The sequence below is a fragment of the Schistocerca piceifrons genome, chromosome 4 (genome assembly GCF_021461385.2).
Source record: "Schistocerca piceifrons isolate TAMUIC-IGC-003096 chromosome 4, iqSchPice1.1, whole genome shotgun sequence".
In the NCBI taxonomy this organism is placed as follows: Eukaryota; Metazoa; Arthropoda; class Insecta; order Orthoptera; family Acrididae; genus Schistocerca; species Schistocerca piceifrons.
Genome location: NC_060141.1, coordinates 38,248,228 through 38,266,576, shown reverse-complemented (window position 1 = coordinate 38,266,576; position 18,349 = coordinate 38,248,228). Strand labels below are relative to the sequence as shown.

The 18,349-nt window shown below is 40.1% G+C and overlaps 1 protein-coding gene across 2 annotated transcripts in view; it reads right to left on the bottom strand.

Moving 5' to 3' along the window:
• Nucleotides 1-18,349, bottom strand: part of LOC124796341 (titin) — a 1,000,763-nt gene that overhangs the window by 195,836 nt on the left and 786,578 nt on the right. For both annotated transcript variants that reach the window (XM_047260475.1, XM_047260476.1), the window contains 5 exons: nt 16,829-17,034; nt 15,149-15,451; nt 10,586-10,749; nt 7,880-8,161; nt 6,933-7,113 (listed from right to left, as the gene is read on the bottom strand). In XM_047260475.1, the coding sequence (XP_047116431.1) occupies nt 6,933-7,113; nt 7,880-8,161; nt 10,586-10,749; nt 15,149-15,451; nt 16,829-17,034 (1,136 nt within the window). The remainder of the gene's footprint in view (nt 1-6,932; nt 7,114-7,879; nt 8,162-10,585; nt 10,750-15,148; nt 15,452-16,828; nt 17,035-18,349) is intronic.

Here is an 18,349-nt window from a genome sequence, read left to right as displayed (position 1 = left end):
AATCTGGGCCTACCATGTCAGCCTCTGACTTAACCTCAGTTCAGCCGCTACCCCAGGAGTCACCGAAGCAGCCGTTATCACCCCCTCCTGGTTGCCTGCCGAAACTACTGTCCTTACACGTGGACAACCTGGCATCATGGTTCGCGCTCATCGAGCATCTGTTTGAGTTACATCATGTGTCTGATGACAACTCAAAGTTTCTGTGCCTCGTCACACACCTCCACAACCATCCGGATTTGATTTGTGACCTGCTCCTTCGCAACTGCCTGCACCAAAATATGAGTTTGCAAAGAAGACTATAATGGAACAAGTTGCCTGCTCACCACAAGAGTTAATAATCAAGATTCTCTACGAGGAGGACGGACGGGGTGGGGGTGGGGGGTGTGGGTGGGGGGTGGGGGGGTGGGGGGGTGGGGGGGGTGTGAGGGAGGACACGAAGTCACTTCTACGAGCTGTCAACGCGTCGACGTTAACCTACCTCAGGCTCAGTAAAGGTTACGGTGACCCCATCTCCTTCTCTACATTTTCCGTGGACGTGCTACATTGCCGACATCAATGAACCAATCCTCGGTATGGATTTTTTGTCTTATTACGAACTATCTCCGAATGTCGTACAGGGTTCAGTGCTCCACCATACTACAAACACTCACATACCGTCACCAGCACCTACGTCCAACGCTCTGTTTCCACCACAACATATGATATCATACGCGAGTGCTCCACCCTCGTGGGGAACATTGTGACCTACGTTACCGACCTACTGTCAGAATACAACTTGGGGATGTAACTCTGCCAGGACAACAAGAAGCTGAAACAACGCATCCATCCACTTACAGTGAGCTCGTCGCAGCTCGTACCTTGCTTCTGCAACTGCAGTCCATGGTGCTGCCACATAAACAAAATTGCTCAGCTGAGCGTAGCTTGAACTCTCACCAGGTTAGTCCACAAACTTTACTTGTGTGTAAAGTTCCAACCCCACCATCGCACTCGCCTTCTCCAGTGCCGTGTGTTTCAAAAAGTGCTGCTAATGAGAGTTGTGCGCACGCTGCGACCATGCCCACCTCTTGGACAGCTACCGCGCATGTTGACAAACATTCCTCCTCTCTCACTCACCGGCCACATGACCCAGCGGCCATTGTGGCACCATGTGCAATGCCAGAGGTGCTCTCGCTCGTGCCGGTTGTCCAGTGCATGGTTAACAGTGGACAGTCGCCGCCAGTTCCCCTTCGCTTGGTGCTACGCGCACACCCACTCCCTCCACACAAGCGCATGCCGTGCTTCCGTAAGAGACATGTGACTTTTGTGCTACCTTTCCCCACTCATGCTAACGGCTACACCTCGTTGCGCCCTACTTGTCTAGAGGACTCGGTGCCAGGACCTTAACCAATCTCATGTGCAGTTCTCAGTTTCTTCCATCACTGATGGAATGACACACAAGATAGTTACCACTGCCGGCCCTCCTATTAGGCATAAGGTCCGATGCCTCAACCCTATCAAGTTGTGCGTGGCCCGGCAGCAGATTAATGAACTTTTGGTGGCAGGTATTCCGCAACCTTCAGACAGCAACTGGTCTTCACCAATCCACCTCGTCCTCAAACATGACAGCTCTTTTCGAATGTGCGGTGGTTACAGATGCTTAAACGCTCGTACCATCATTGACAATTATCCAGTGCCAAACATCAATGACTTCACTCATATGTTACCTGGCACCACAATTTGCAGTGTTATTGTCTGTAAATGCCCCTACCACCTGATATCCGTGGTGCCGGAAGACATTCCTAAGACGGCTATTATCGTGGCAACGTTTCATTGACTCTATCTTGTGACAGTTCGAGTTTTGCTTTGCTTATCTGGACGACAATTCTCATTTTCAGCAGCTCAGTGGAGGAACATGAAAATCATCAGTCTACGGTCCTCCAGACCACCAGGTGTCAGTCTCCTTCCTAGGTTACACCATCTCCACTGAGGGAATACAGCCTCCCAAATCTCGTGTGCAGGCTATCACGTCTCTGCCATCCCCAGCTACTTACAAAGAGTTACACCATTTCCTTGGCACCATCAATTACTATCATCACCATCTGCCTCCCGCTGTCGCTGTTCAGGCACCCCTGATGGATGCGCTATCAGGCAAACAAACTTTTGGTATCAAACCCGTCTCTTGGACTGCTCCGATGCTAGAGGCCTTCAAGGCTCTGAAGACTTCTTTAGCTCACACTCACTGTGACACTCGCCCACCCCGACCCCTTGGCCAAGTTATTCATCACTACGGACGCCAGCAACATCACGGTGGGGGCAGTGTTGCAACAACGCAAGGGCGACACGGTGTCTCCCCTTCATTTCTTCTCGAAGAAACTATCTACGGCTGAGAGAAAACATTCTGCATTCAATAGAGAGCTCCTTGCTGTTTACAAGGCAATCAAACATTTCCGCCCCAACATCGAGGGATGTTCGTTTTTCGTCCTCACAGATCACAAACCACTGGCAAAAGCGTTCTGCAACCCACCTGAGGATCCACCCCCTCGACGTTACCGTCACTTTGACCTGGTTTCTCAATTCACAATGGACATCCGTTACATCAAGGGTGCAGATAATGTCACTGCAGATTTCTTCTCATGGATCAGTGCTGTTTCCCGCATCATTGATCTTTCCGATCTAGCCTCCCTCCAAGCTCCTGATGAAGATTCTCTGGCTCTCCTATGGGACCCACAAACATAGCTTGTTTTCGCAAAGGCCAAATGTCCTGGTGTTTCCGATGAGGTGTGGTGTGATGTGATTCTTCGACCGGCACCCTACGCCCTTTGCTCCCACCCGAGCTGCGCCGACAGTTTTTCGACGCCCTGCGTAACCTAGCCCAGCCGGGCGTTCGAGCCACCACACGTCTTGTGTCAGAACGGGTCTGTCAAACCTGAGCATGCAGCTGCGTCACTTGCCAGCGCAACAAGGTCAGCCGCCACACCTCTGGCCAGTGGAAGTGTCTTAAGAGTGTTCTTGGAGCCACCCTGTAGCAATTCTGGATGTGTGGGGTCTCGCATTGTCCTGCTGGTATAGCCCAAGTCTGTCAGAATGCACAATGGACCTGAATGGATGCAGGTGATCAGACAGGATGCTTACGTACTTGTCATTCATCAGAGTCATATCTAGATGTACGGGGGTCCCATATCACTCTAACTGCACGTGCCCCACAGCCCCACACCATTACGGGGCCTCCACCAGCTTCTACAGTCCCCTACTGACATGGAGGGTCTATTGATTCGTGAGGTTGTATCCATACCCATACGTGTCCTTCTGCTCGATACAATTTGAAATGAGACTCGTGCGACCAGGCAACATGTTTCCAACATGAACAGTTCAATGTTGGTGTTCACAGACACAGGCAAGGCATAAAGCTTTGTGTCATGCAGTCATTAAGGGTACATGAATGGGCCATCATCAAGGGTACATGAATGGGCCTTTGGTTCCAAAAGCCCATAATGATGATGTTTTGTTGAATGATTTTTCGCTGACCCTTGTTGATGGTCCAGCATTGAAATCTACAGCATTTGCGTAAGGGTTGCACTTCTCTCACATTGCACATTTCTCTTCTCTTCAGTCATCATTGGTCCTGCTCTTGCAGGATCTTCTTCCGGCCAAAGCGATGTCAGAGATCTGATGTTTTACAGGATTCCTGATATTCACGGTGCATTCGTGAATTGGTCATGCGGGAAAATCCCCTCAGAGATGCTGTGTCCCATCACTAGTGCGCCGACTATAATACCATATTCAAACTCACTTAAATCTTGATAACCTGCCACTGTAGCAGCAGTAACTGATATAACAGCTGCATCAGACAATTGTTGTCTTATATAGACATTGCCAACCACAGCACTGTATTCTGCCTGTTTAAATATCTCTATATTTGAATATGCATGTTGTACTACTTTCTTTGGTGCTTCAGTGTATATAAACAATAATAACAGTATATACTGAATCTTTTCATAATAGCAATTTGTTTAATTGGTTGAATCTTATAACCAGAACTGGATGTCAAACATGAAGACACATACTAAGTTGGTGTCTGATTTATAGTCAACATGTAATGAAATCTGACTGCAGTTCTAAGTTGTCAGAGTTCTTGTTTACCACACATTGACATTGATCAAGATTTTAAGACAATTTCATCTAGTCGGAAGTTCAACGAATACAATAGGGCAGATGTTACTTCATTTCAAACACATGTACGACCAAACTCTCACACATGGTGACCCTGAAGTGAAACAAACCTTGAAGGAAAGAAGACTAAACTGAGAATTAAAAATCAAGAAGACAAAACTAATTACAAAGATTCTTATCAAGAGAAGAAGACTGATATGACAACAGTTTGCTCCCATCAAGAAAAATGATATAAACCACTTTTAAAAAAAAAATTTTACAGTTTACTGGTCATTTATAATTCATCTGACAGTTTAATCCAGAGCAAATCTTGATTTATTTGCTAACTTTACTTGTTTGCCATCTCCGACTGTCTTTCCACTGTGTCAAGTTGTTCTAAGCATGCCAATAAACTGGTAACTTTTGTCCAATTCTTTCCTATTAGTTTGTCCCTTACTCTATATGATAATTGGTTAATTCCTAACCCCAGTAAGTGTTCTTATATAACCCTGGGTTCGGGGTGGGGCCGCGGAGGGGTGAAGTGGACTGTGGTGGTTGTTGTGGGGTTGCGGACCACTGCGGTAGCAGCAGGGATGAAGCCTCTCCATCGTTTCTAGGTCCCCGGTTAACATACAGTACAATACAATACAAGTGTTCTTCTCCTATTGGATCATCTAACTACTTTGCCTTGTTAATGTGCCACTCTACAAAATCTCTACAGCTTTCCCATGAATTACTGTTATAAACTTTGTAACTTAAAAGTTAAAGTCATAATTTATTTTGTGCACTTTGTTCTAGTATTTAGATTTGAAAGCAGTTCTGAAATCACAATAAGTTGTAAAATCTTCTAATTTTAGCACGCCCTGCTGTGCTGTGTCACCTGTCATATGGCTAGTCACAAATCGTATGCTATTGTAATCTGTCCAAGAGTCCAGTAACACATCTTCAAAAGATTTTAGAAATGGTACGGGATGGATGTCTTCTGAAGGGGTAAAATTTGGGAATTTTTAATTCAGTACTTTATTTAGTATCATCACAATTATTGTTTACTATCCTACTCTTCATTAACAAATTCTATTGATCTTTTGTCTCTTCGTCAGTCAATGTGGCACCCATTGAGCACAAATTTTTTGGTAATGCAAGTGTTCTTTGATGATGGCATGCACGGAGCCATGGCTAATGCCAACCTAAACATAACTTTTATCCTTCGTAATTCATTGGTGTCCCTGGATAAGGCCATCAATCCGCTCCATCATATCATGGGTAATGGCTTAATGGGCCTGTCCTGTGTGCAGATTGCCTTGTAGTGATGTGCCCCCTCTCTGAAATCTCCTCTTCCATTCGTGCACACACATCAGAGACATGCAGTGTTCACCGTACACAGTGGGCATGTGATTATGAAATTCGCATACTAAAGCACTCTCAGCCACCAGGGAACAAACCACACCTCTGTGCTCTTCCTTGCTTGCCTGCTTGCCAACAAGTGGACGAACACACTAGACCAGTCCACCAACAACCAAGATCAAAACCTAATAACTGTGTGCACCTATGATGTGACACTATGCTTTTCCCCTACCACAGCAGTGACAGCATCAAAACATAACAACAGTGGGGCCACCAGTCACACAGACTGTGTATTATGGCAGGTGTTCAGTTTTTATTGGAGTGCCCCTTACACGTCCTGAGTTTCGACTTTGTCAGTGCTATTGAAGGCATTTTTTCTGTGTTAACTTATCTCTCATTTTCATGTAACCTTGCAATTTCTTTTGAGTTCAGATTTTATCTGTGTGATATTCATTTCCCCCACTAGATGCTGAAGGATGAACTTCTAATTCCTGAAACTTTACTTTTCATTTCAGAATATGATGATTTTAACTTGGAATATAGTGTTTCAGGTCACTCTGAGTGTGACAGGTCACTCTGAGTGTGACTATCACAGTCTAATAATGTTTCTTGATTAACCAGGCACTGAATCATAAAATAGATTCTAATACACTATAACTTAAGAGTGTGAATGTGCTGTTTATACCTGAAAATAATGACCCTTCATACCTCCAGCAGATGTCAAAGGCACTGGGGTGCAGGCTATGCTAAGGAGATTCATCACTGATAAAATTATGAGAGAAAGTACGCGCGCGAGCGCACACACACACACACACACACACACACACACACACACACACACACACACACACACACACACACAATCCTGTCATAGTCCCAAATCATCAATGTGGCTTTTCATGATTAATTAATATTATATTTGATACTTGTATGTCTCAGTGGTAGTGAGATACTCATTTCATTTCACAAATTTCTTTCTTTCTTTCTTTCTTTCTTTTCATCACTTTTTTTTATTTACATTTCCAATTTTTCTCAGTTTTGAGTCAAATACTGGCTACATATGACATATCTCTTCCAATACAGTGATTAGAATGTCAGGACCTTATAGTTTCTCTCTAAGGACTCAATAAAAAGGTTAATAAAAGGTACTGAACACCCCAACTACACATAACTCTGTAGTTAGTCCATCAAAGACCTTCCTACAAATATATAGTGTCCCAGGTGCACTCAGACATAGCAAGCAAAATTTGTTGTCATTTTTCAAACAATTCTTGAGCCAAAATATGTGACAAGGAAATGCAGTACATTAAAACAGTAAAAACTTCCATTTTTAGCCAAACTCTATGTTTCCTCTTAATATCTAGGTGATTTTAATTTCTAGAAAATAAATGATTATGGCTTGTTATTATGTTCTAGTTCCTTATTAATGATTACTAATTGTAACAGTCATCATATCTTACATTTGACAGAAAGGCTGCATTTGCTGTTAGCTTCTCCTGCAGAGTTGATTGCCACTACTTTATACTCCCCAGCATCATCCAAATAGGCCTCCTGAATGATTAATGAACAGCGATCACCTTGGAAGAGTAGCTGAATATCTGTTGATTCTTTTACTGGTCGGTCATCGTGATACCATATCACCTGTAAATTTCAGATTCAGAGTAAGAGGTTAAAAAGTCCGCTTAGCATTTATATGATAATATGATGAAAACTGAATATTAACCATGCAAAGAAATACTGAATAGTAGATAGAAACATAAATAAGACATTAATGACTTTTCCTTTGTCACGGCAAATGCAGGAAGAGAGAGCTCCTCATTTTCTGGCCTAATTGGGTTCAGTTGAACCACAGTGTAAATAAATTTGGATAACACTATAGTAAGCCATACTACTAACTGTAAGTCTTTTGGTTTGACATGATTTGGGGAGCATGCTTTTCAGTGTTGCTGCTGCTTGATACAGGTAGCTGCTTATGAAATCTTTAATGCTTAAACAGACCTCTCACTTCATCCTCCACAAAAGTCTACTTACAGCAAACAATCATGTGGACACACAACTTCAGCATCTCTGTATCAGAAGCCAGAAATCTAGAGAAGTGATCAGTTGCTCAGGCAACACTGATGTACAAACATTTGGTTCCTCTAATAATACATACACAGAAATTAAATGTAGTCCCTGGAGTCAAACATTACCGATTTAATAACCTGTTGTACTAACTTCAAGTACGCAGTTGAAAGTTTAATTGTTGACAACAACATTATGTTGAATTCAAAGTGACAGTATCACCCATATTTCATATAGCTACATTGGATATAATTGACTTCATACACAAGTAAGCAACTATTAATAAACAGAACATTTCACTGACTTATATGTTATACTGAATAGTTCGAACATCACATATTACCTCTGGTTCTGGTTGTCCCACTATCACACAGTCCAGTCTTGCTCGTTTTCCTTCAAATACAATAATGTCTTTCAGGGGCACCTGGATGGATGGCTTAGTTGGTTCCATGTCACTTGCAAGCTCAGAGTCTGATGTTTCAGTTGGTAGTCGTCCTTTCACAGATACATTGCAAGAACTTGATGCCTCACCTGCTATATTCTTGGCCGTCACTACATAAATACCAGCATCTTTTGGAAAAGCTTCTGTTATGACCAGTGTTGCTTTGTTGTTTTCATACTGCACCTACATATAACAAACATACAATAAATTTCTTCTCCTACTGCTCAATTCGATCATGTGCACTATGAAACAGAGCTAATTTTCATAAATGATAAATTATTCTGATGTACTAGTTGACCTAGAATGTAAAGATGTAGCACAAGAATCTGTCTATAGCAAACCAGTGAAGAAATTATGACTTCTCTTACAATATGAGAGGAACAAAATGATTATCTGGTGCAGTACAATCCCTCTTTTCTAATTCTCTAAATCCCATGCCCCTCCCCTGGGCAGATTAATTCCTTTTTGTTAGAAGCAGGAATGACATGAAGTTATACTAACAGTCATTCTCTATTTGGTTTTCAAAAACATAATTTAGATATGTCAGGCACTAATGTGAATGCAGACTTGCTTAGTACATCAATTTACAATTAAAATGCTCATAATATTCTACAAAAGAAACAAAATGAAATCAACTAAATTAGAGCACCTCATTAGAAAACTGTGTTTTCTTTCTGAATTCATCTCTCTGTGATAGATAAGTGTGTCATCTGTATGTTAAACCACAAGGTCAGTAATTCAGAAATTTTGTAGCCTTACCACATTTCATTTCATATTATACATAAGTATTACTTTTCACACGTTAGAAAACCATTAAAACTGGAGAAAATAAAAGATTTTTTGCAATTGATTACATGTAAGCTACACACAAAAATTAAAAATAAATGTAATCTGTGGAAATCTCCACGAAACTCATAATAAATGTATTTTTATCTCGCCCTGTTTATGATCACTGAAATGAATGAATGAATGAAATGAAGTAGGTCAAAGTAAATAAGCGATTCATATCTACAATATATTGGTACTCACAGTTCCAGTCTTACACAGTGTAAATATTTCTTAATATTTTATTGCATCTGCTTCTCACTATGGCATTTTGAAAGCATTACACCAATAATTTTATTTAAAAATTACACCATTCATTGTCATTTTATTATGAAACCCCATAATGCCTCATCAGCTTGTTTGCAGAAATGAAAGATGTGATAATTAGGTGGACAATTGTCACCAAAATCCTATGGAATTTCATGTAGTGGTATTATCATAGTATTAAAACACATTTTACACTGTTTAGTGTTAACAGAATGTCCAATCATTGATCATGATTGTTGATTACTCAACAATTTATTTACTGACTGGTGAAAAACCAATATTGCCTTTGACTGTAATTAATTGCGCATTTATTTAGTATAGGACATTGCGAAAATGATAGGAGCACTCAAGCGATTTTTTTCTTTTTAGTCATAAAACAATGGAACACGTGAATGTGATTTTTGTATTTCAAAACCAAAATTACATTTTCAGTGGTCCAGACATGCATAAAAGCTTGAAAATAAATGTGAGATCAGCATTTGCAAAGAGTGAAGAAGACAATGACTCATAAACATGGAAGATACTTTCCATACACAGAAATAAAATTAAATTTTAACATATACAAATGTTTTTAGTGTTATAATATGATCTTCAAACAATAAAATGATGTTTCCACATGCCAACACTAGAAAACACAGGACTGTTGTTACTTGCAAATTTCACTGAACACATTTTCAAGTAGTACAAATACTATGCAATATGTTCAAATAATTGTAAGGTTATTTGTGAAGCATAAGGTATCATCAGTTAATGCTCTACTTTCAGCCAGTACTGACAAATTATGCAATATCTTGGTAACAAATTATGTGAGGAGTCAATGCATTCTAACCTACCAAGGATTGTGTGAGGAGTCAGCAGAGCAGGAGAAGCAACTGCAGCCAGCTGCCCACCATATTTCACTGCTGGGCTACACTCTGTGCACAGTCCATTTATTTTTAGCCAACTGTTAACTTGTGTTGGAGGGGACTAGTGGGCAGCATTTCTGTTGATTTGAACTGTTTCCAAGTTAAACAAAAACTGCATGGGCGTGGGCATGAGGCATATGGCAGAGTCGTGAAAAGACAGTTTCTTTGTATTTCCCAGATGAAATGGCAGATGGTTTTTTATATGTTCAGCAATTGCAGCATGTGTGATAAAAGTGTTTAGGAAATATATAAACTTGTTATCTGAAATAAGTGTTTTTCCAAGTGCTGTTCAGGCAACAGACTTAGAGAAATGTTTTTCCATTGAACAGACTACTGTTGTAAATATACCATTGACTATTGATTAAATTCCTTGACAACACCATTTGAGATAAGTGTGTCCAATTACCTGCTGCTATAATGGGAACAAGTGGATCAGGGTCATTACCAGTTTCTCTCCAGCACTGCGTGTCTATGTCTGTGCTTCCAGATTCTTTAGCTACTGCTATGTGGCTTTCCTATTCCCCACCCATTCCTTTTTAGTAACAAAGAATGTTTTATCAATTTTTACTTTCATGGTTAGCTAATATCATTTATTAAGAGCAAAACTTACTTTTAAGTCCCTAGTTTCTTTTACAGGCTTATTATTATGAGACCAACTAATCTGTGGTGAGGGGAGTCCAGTAACTTCACATTCCAGTTTTATCTTCTGTCCAGCCCTAGCCATAACATTTGTTAATGGCACAATGAAAGCAGGGGTTTCTGTAGGTTCAAGAGCTGTGAACACATCAAAATACATGTAAATAATAATAAAAAGCAACAGTTTCAAAGTTCATTGTAATTAACAAATGTCATGTTTATTCATTCTTGCCTGTAAGTTAAGAACAATAACTAACACTTGAAGATACTGAATAAATTAGTGCAACTACAATAACGAGACAAATTTATTTTCTCCTTGTTCCACAAAATAACTAACATGCAAGGTAATTTTTTTGTGACATTCAATTTGTTTGTGATTTATCTGGTTGCAACTGAAAAATCATGACGGTTTTGCCTAATTTTTGCTCTTTTGACTACTCAATTGATAAAATTTATGGCTGACATATCTTCATATTTTTTCTTCTCTACAGTACTGGTAGCAACAATCTTTCAAGATTCATAGAAAGTGAATATATGAAAACTGTTCATTAATACAAATGTTGAGCTGGAGCACTGTGTGTGTGTGTGTGTGTGTGTGTGTGTGTGTGTGTTTTAACTGCTCTGGATGTGTTAACGTGTGTGCCTTTGTACCTGTCCCTGTGTGCATCGAACGTGTTTACGCGTGCCACCAGTCCTTCTACCTGGTACTCTGAACGTCTCTACATGGGCATAAACACATTCAGAGCACAGAAGGACAGGTACAAAGCTGCGTGCGTAAACACGACCAGTGCAGTTAAAGAGTTAAACAAATCCTTCACATGGAATATAACAGTGATTACTATAAAACATTATACATAGAAAGAAAATTATTGCAGCAGTGGTTTGCATTAGATCATGTGCGCAGTAGTATTTCTACATTTAGAATTACAACTTGAAATTAATTTCTTCCACCCCTCAATAATTTGGAGCACACCGCCGAATTTCAGCTGAGTATGCATCATGGAAGTTTATTTCAGGTATTCTATTATTTTAAGTTTAATTGCTTATTCCTGTGACAATACCCTTTTAACACTCTTGGTTTCTCTAAGTTCATCATGTCTTTGGCTAAATTTTTACCTGTATCCTATTTGTGCCCCTGACTGAATAGAATTTATTCACTGAATATGAAAACATTGTAGTAGTATTCTCTCGGGCTATTTCTTCTTACAAACACACAGTATTTGTTTACTTTTTTACACATTTCACCCATGAAAGTGTCTTAAAATAGAAGAAAAGATAATCTTCAATTAGCCGATTATTCATAAAATAATAATTCATTCCAGCCTGTGTTTCAAAAAAGTATGTTTCTTCCCAGAATACTTTTCACAAGTACAGTTGTTAGAGTAAAGGACAAGGACAGTGTTCTGCTCATGGGTGATTTTAATGCCAGGATTGGAAATCGAACAGAAGGGTATGAAAAGGTTATGGGTAAATTTGGAGAGGATATGGAGGCCAACAGGAACGGGAAACAACTCTTGGATTTCTGTGCCAGTATGGGCTTAGTAATCACAAACTCATTTTTTAAACATAAGAACATTCACCGGTATACTTGGGAAGGCAGGGGAACCAGATCTGTCATTGACTATATAAAAACAGATCAGGAATTCAGGAAGGCTGTGAGGGACACACGTGTATTCAGGGGATTCTTTGATGACACTGATCATTATTTAATCTTCAGTGAAATAGGTATTGTGAGGCCAAAAGTGCAGGAGGTCAGGTCCATATGTAGGAGGATAAGAGTGGAGAAACTTCAGGATAAGGAAATCAGGCACAAGTACACAACAGTGATCTCAGAAAGGTACCAGTTAGTTGAATGTAGTCAATTACAGTCATTGGAAATGGAATGGACAAGGTACAGGGACACAGTACTAGAAGTGGCTAAAGAATGTCTTGGAACAGTAGTGTGTAAAGGTAGGATGAAGCAAACAGCTTGGTGGAATGACACAGTCAAGGCAGCCTGTAAAAGGAAAAAGAAGGCGTATCAAAAATGGCTACATACTAGAACTCAGGTAGACAGAGAAAGTTATGTTGAAGAAAGAAACAAAGCCAAACAGATAATTGCAGCATCCTAGAAGAAATCTTGGGAAGACTTTGGAAACAGGTTGGAGACTATGGGTCAAGCTGCTGGAAAACCATTCTGGAGTGTAATTAGCAGTCTTTGAAAGGGAGGTAAGAAGGAAATGACAAGTATTTTGGACAGGTCAGGAAAACTGCTGGTGAATCCTGTGGATTCCTTGGGCAGATGGAGGGAATATTTTGAAGAGTTGCTCATTGTAGGTGAAAATACAATCAGTAATGTTTCAGATTTTGATGTACAATGGGATAGGAATGATGATAGAAATAGGATTACATTTGAGGAAGTGGAGAAAATGGTCAATAGATTGCAGTGCAATAAAGCAGCTGGGGTGGATGAAATTAAGTCGGAACTCATCAAATACAGTGTAATGTCAGGTCTTAAATGGCTACACAGGATAAATGAAATGGCCTGGGAGTCAGGACAGGTTCCATCAGACTGGACAAAAGCAGTAATCACACCAATCTTTAAACATGGAAACAGAAAAGATTGTAACAACAACAGAGGTATCTCTTTAATCAGCGTTGTGGGTAAAATCTTCTCAGGTATTGTTGAAAGGAAAGTGCGAGTATCAGTTGAGGACCAATTGGATGAAAATCAGTGTGGATTTAGGCCTCTTAGAGGACCTGATCTTTAGCTTACAGCAAATAATGGAGAAGTGTTATGAGTGGAACAGGGAATTGTATCTATGCTTTATAGATCTAGAAAAGGCATATGACCGGGTTCCTAGGAGGAAGTTATTGTCTGTTCTATGAGATTATGGAATAGGAGGCAAACTTTTACAAGCAATTAAAGGTCTTTACATGGATAGTCAGGCAACAGTTAGAGTTGACAGTAAATTGAGTTCATGGTTCAGAGTAGTTTCAGGGGTGAGACAAGGCTGCAACCTGTCTCCACTGTTGTTCATATTATTTATGGATCATATGCTGAAAACAATAGACTGGTTGGGTGAGATTAAGATATGTGAACACAAAACAAGCAGTCTTGCATATGCGGATGACTTAGTTGTGATGGCAGATTCGATTGAAAGTTTGCAAAGTAATATTTCAGAGCTAGATCAGAAATGTAAGGACTATGGTATGAAGATTAGCATCTCCAACACGAAAGTAATGTCAGTGGGAAAGAGATATAAATGGATTGAGTGCCAAATAGGAGGAACAAAGTTAGAACAGGTGGACAGTTTCAAGTACTTAGGATGCATATTCTCACAGGATGCCAACATAGTGAAAGAGCTGGAAGTGAGGTGCAGCAAAGCTAATGCAGTGAGTGCTCAGCTACGATCTGCTCTCTTCTGCAAGAAGGAAGTCAGTACCAAGACTAAGTTATCTGTGCACCGTTCAATATTTCGACCAACTTTGTTGTATGGGAGCGAAAGCTGGGTGGATTCAGGTTACCTTATCAATAAGGTTGAGGTTACCGATATGAAAGTAGCTAGGATGATTGCAGGCACTAGTAGATGGGAACAATGGCAGGAGGATGTCCACAATGAGGAAGTCAAAGAAAAACTGGGAATGAACTCTATAGATGTAGCAGTCAGGGCGAACAGGCTTAGATGGTGGGGTCATGTTACATGCGTGGGAGAAGCAAGGTTACCCGAGAGACTCATGGGTTCAGCAGTAGGGGGTAGGAGGAGTCGGGGCAGACCAAGGAGAAGGTACCTGGATTCGGTTAAGAATAATTTTGAAGTAATAGGTTACCATCAGAAGAGGCACCAATATTATCACTGAATAGGGGATCATGGAGGAATTTTATAAGGGGGCTACGCTCCAGACTGAACGCTGAAAGGCATAATCAGTCTTAAATGGTGATGATGATGATGATGATGATGAGTACTTATTTTCTTTCTGGTTCAGTCTATTGGCTCTCATTCTCTTCATCTTCTGATGAATTCTTTAAATATAATACTGATAGATCAACAGAAGATTTAAAAATAAAATCAGTTCATTTAACATTACAGATTTGAGCTTTACATTTCAACAACCATGAGATATTTTTCAATCTCAGAAATGGCCAAAACATCAAAGTCAGTATGTGTAAACATGTCTGGGAATTCTTCATCAGAAGTGTCTGGCCTGAATAAGTTAATACGTTAGAGATGGTAAAAGAGTTAAGGTGCTACAGAGTCTTAAATAGCAGGGACAACATTTCAGCGACATCCACAAGTAGCACAGAAATTTGCAGCGCACTAATTTTAAGCCTTGCTTATCTATATGAGTTAAATAAGGAATAGACCTATAACTAGTTCCAGACTTATCTTAATATCATATTATTACAGTTAAGAAAAAAATGTGCATTATTACATAGAAAATTTTCAGTGTAGTGGATGTATTGTATGACCTGCTTTAAACACACAGGAGGACAAGTTTTACAATTGCAATAAATAGATAAAATCATTTCCAAGCAAACTATAGATGTGTTACTTACGTTCCACAGTGAGACGAGCACAGCAGCTATCGGAACCAAGTGGGTTAGTGGCACGACAACTGTATTCAGCTTGATCTTCTAGAAAAACTTCCTCAAATCGCAGTAACGCTTCTCCATTATTGAATGTTATGACGTAATCTGGAGAAGCATCAACACATGTTCCATCCTTGAACCACTGTACAGTTGGCAATGGAATGCCTTCAACATGGCAGCGTAGTTCATGGGAAGATCCTTCACGAGCAGTGCTGTTTTGCAGTGGCTGTGTGAAATGTGGTGGGGACAACTGCTCCTCAGGTTCAGCTTCTGTGGGCACCACAGGGCACATATCTGAAGTTATAATTTGAAGTAAAAACAACAAACCATACGCAACAAAATGGATAAATCCTTGCTTTATAAAATTTATGTAAACAATAAATATGCTACAATTCCTCCATTCAGGGTGAAGGGACACTTCTTTTACTGGTAAAGTGAATGCAAATGCTACTGCAGGCAAAATGAAACAAGTCGATTTCACATGGCATTTATGAACATAAGAGTCCCAGTACAGAGTACAGTTTTAATCTGTCATGAATTTTCACTGAGGAACATGACTAAAACTGGCATGTGTATCAACAGAATATCTTCACACAGATGATAGAGTTTCTAGAAACAATATATTTTTGATGTAATGCCACAGATCTTGATAGTTGCTGCCTACATAATCCAATAACAGAATGAGTCTAAAAGAAGGTAGAGAGACTGTTGTCATCATGAATACAAGTTAGAGACTGAGGCTATGCTGAATCTAGCCAATGAAATTGTGTTGCAAGATTTTGTCTGAAATTATTGCTGAATCATGGGCAGGCAGTGTAATTTTAGACACCAATAACTGGGTCAGCAGATATAGAAAACTTGTGAAACTGTTCTTACAGCAAAAATCATATTCTTTTGCCAAAGTTCCAACACAAGGATATCAAAACTGCATCATGGAAAAAATTTTTGATAAATAATTATGAATCGTAATGTAAAGATAAACTCTGCCAGTTCACTCATTTTGAAAAATATCTACAACAATGAGAGAGATAAATATGTTATTAGATTAGTTGCAATGAGTGAATTATTTTAAGAAATACGCATGAAGAAATGGCAGTGGAATATATTTTTAATTATGAACTCCATTTCACAAGATTAAGTACACTGCTGCCCCTTAAAATTGCAACAGCTTGAATGTGGAATGCAGCAAACCTTAAATTGGCCCGAAGGGCAGTGCATGCTACCATATGCAAATGATTAGCATTTCAGTGCAACTGTGTTCTGGACTGGGACTCATGTTCATAGATGCCATGTGAAATCAAATTGTTTCATTTTGCCTACAATAGTAATGTAATCTACACTCTGTATATGAGAAGGATTACACAGCATGTTTCACATTCAGAAACAATACTTGAATGTTGTCTCATTCTGCACATATCTTTTGTCAGAAAGTTGCTTCATTGTTCTAGCACTTATTTTTTGCAGATGGTCATTATCTTAACAAAGCTGCTAGGAATATAGTGTCAGTTCTCAATTATAGCATGTACACTGAATTAAACAGACCACTCACTTCCAGACATTTTGTAATTTACAAGATTTTGATAATCGCCGCATTAGTCAGACTGATTTCAAGTTTATGATACATAGTGACTTTTAAATGTTACACACCTTTGACTGACAGTGTTGCACTGGTCTCTGCTGTCCCTGCTGCATTTGTTGCTTTACAAGTGAACTTGGCTGAATCTTCTGTAAATGTTTCTTCTATAGTTAGTGAACAGTTTCCATCTTTAAATGTGGTCTGATAATCTGGGTTATTCTGAATTGATATTCCATCTTTATACCAGATCACTTCTGGCATTGGTGTACCTGTTACACTAACAAAATAATTCCCGATTATGTGAGAACACTCTGCATAATGAGATGTTACACACTGTCCAATCATATTAATGTGACCACCTGTCAAAAGCCTGAAGAACCATCTTTTGCATTGCAGACTGATTCGAAATGTGCAGGAAGAGTGTCAATGAGATTCTGGAAGGTACCGAAAGGGCTGTTGAGCCACATCAACTCCAGTGCACAAGGTTTCTCGATTACAGCTCCATGGTGTGAACAGCCTGATCGATGTGGTCCCACAGAACTGGGTTTATATACGACAAGGTTTGTAACAAGGGGAGTACAAAAAACACATCTTGGCACTCTTCCAACCGTGCACATACACTGTGAGCTGCACGACACTTTGCATTGTCCTGCTGACAGATGCCACCATGCCGAGGAAAAACAAACTGCATGTAGGGTTATATGTGGTCTGCAAGAATAGTATGATTAGATCATCCAGGAAATGCCACAAAAATGTTCCCTAGACCATAATAATCCCACCTGTTGCAGCGTGTTTGCTGTAAGAGGTTTCACGCCATACACGCCAACAGCCATCTGTCCAATGGAGCATAAAAGTGATTCATCAGAAACAACCAGCTGTCACCACACAGTGGACATCCAGTTATGATGTTGGCCTGCAAATTCCAGTCTTTGCCTCCCCCCCCCCTCCCCCCAACAAACAGCAGTCAGTAAGGGTGCCTGAACCAGGCATGTGCTGTGAGGTCCATATGCAGCAGCGTTCACTGAACAGTCACTGACAAGACACATTTGAAAGCCCCATGGTTCTTCTGGGCAATCAGTTGCATGTCTATTTGTCCATAGACATCTACACAGCTGTCATTCACCCCTGTCATCTGTGGCCCATGGTGCATCACAGCTTTCTTGGCACCGGTTTTGGATAGTGCCATTTTGCTATGTACAGTATACTTTAACCACGGCAGCAAGCAAACAGTTTACATACATAGCCATATCAGAAATGCTCCCACTCTTGGCCCAAAAGCCAATAATCATTCCCTTTTGAACATAAGAAAAATCACTGCATTTCCACATTACGACAATGACTGCACTGTCTTCTGCATCCCCCCCCCCCCCCCCCAACACATTTTATATACCCTCCACTGTCAGTGCTGCCATCTGCTATCTGTGAGTGGTTGTTGCATATTGATGTCGAACATAGGCGGTGGTTACATTAGTGTGACTGGACCATGGATATATTAAAATTAACTCTTACTTTTTACAATATTTAATAATGCATATCCAGTATTTGTGATTATTATGCATACATGCAAGGAAACATATAGCATGAAATAAACA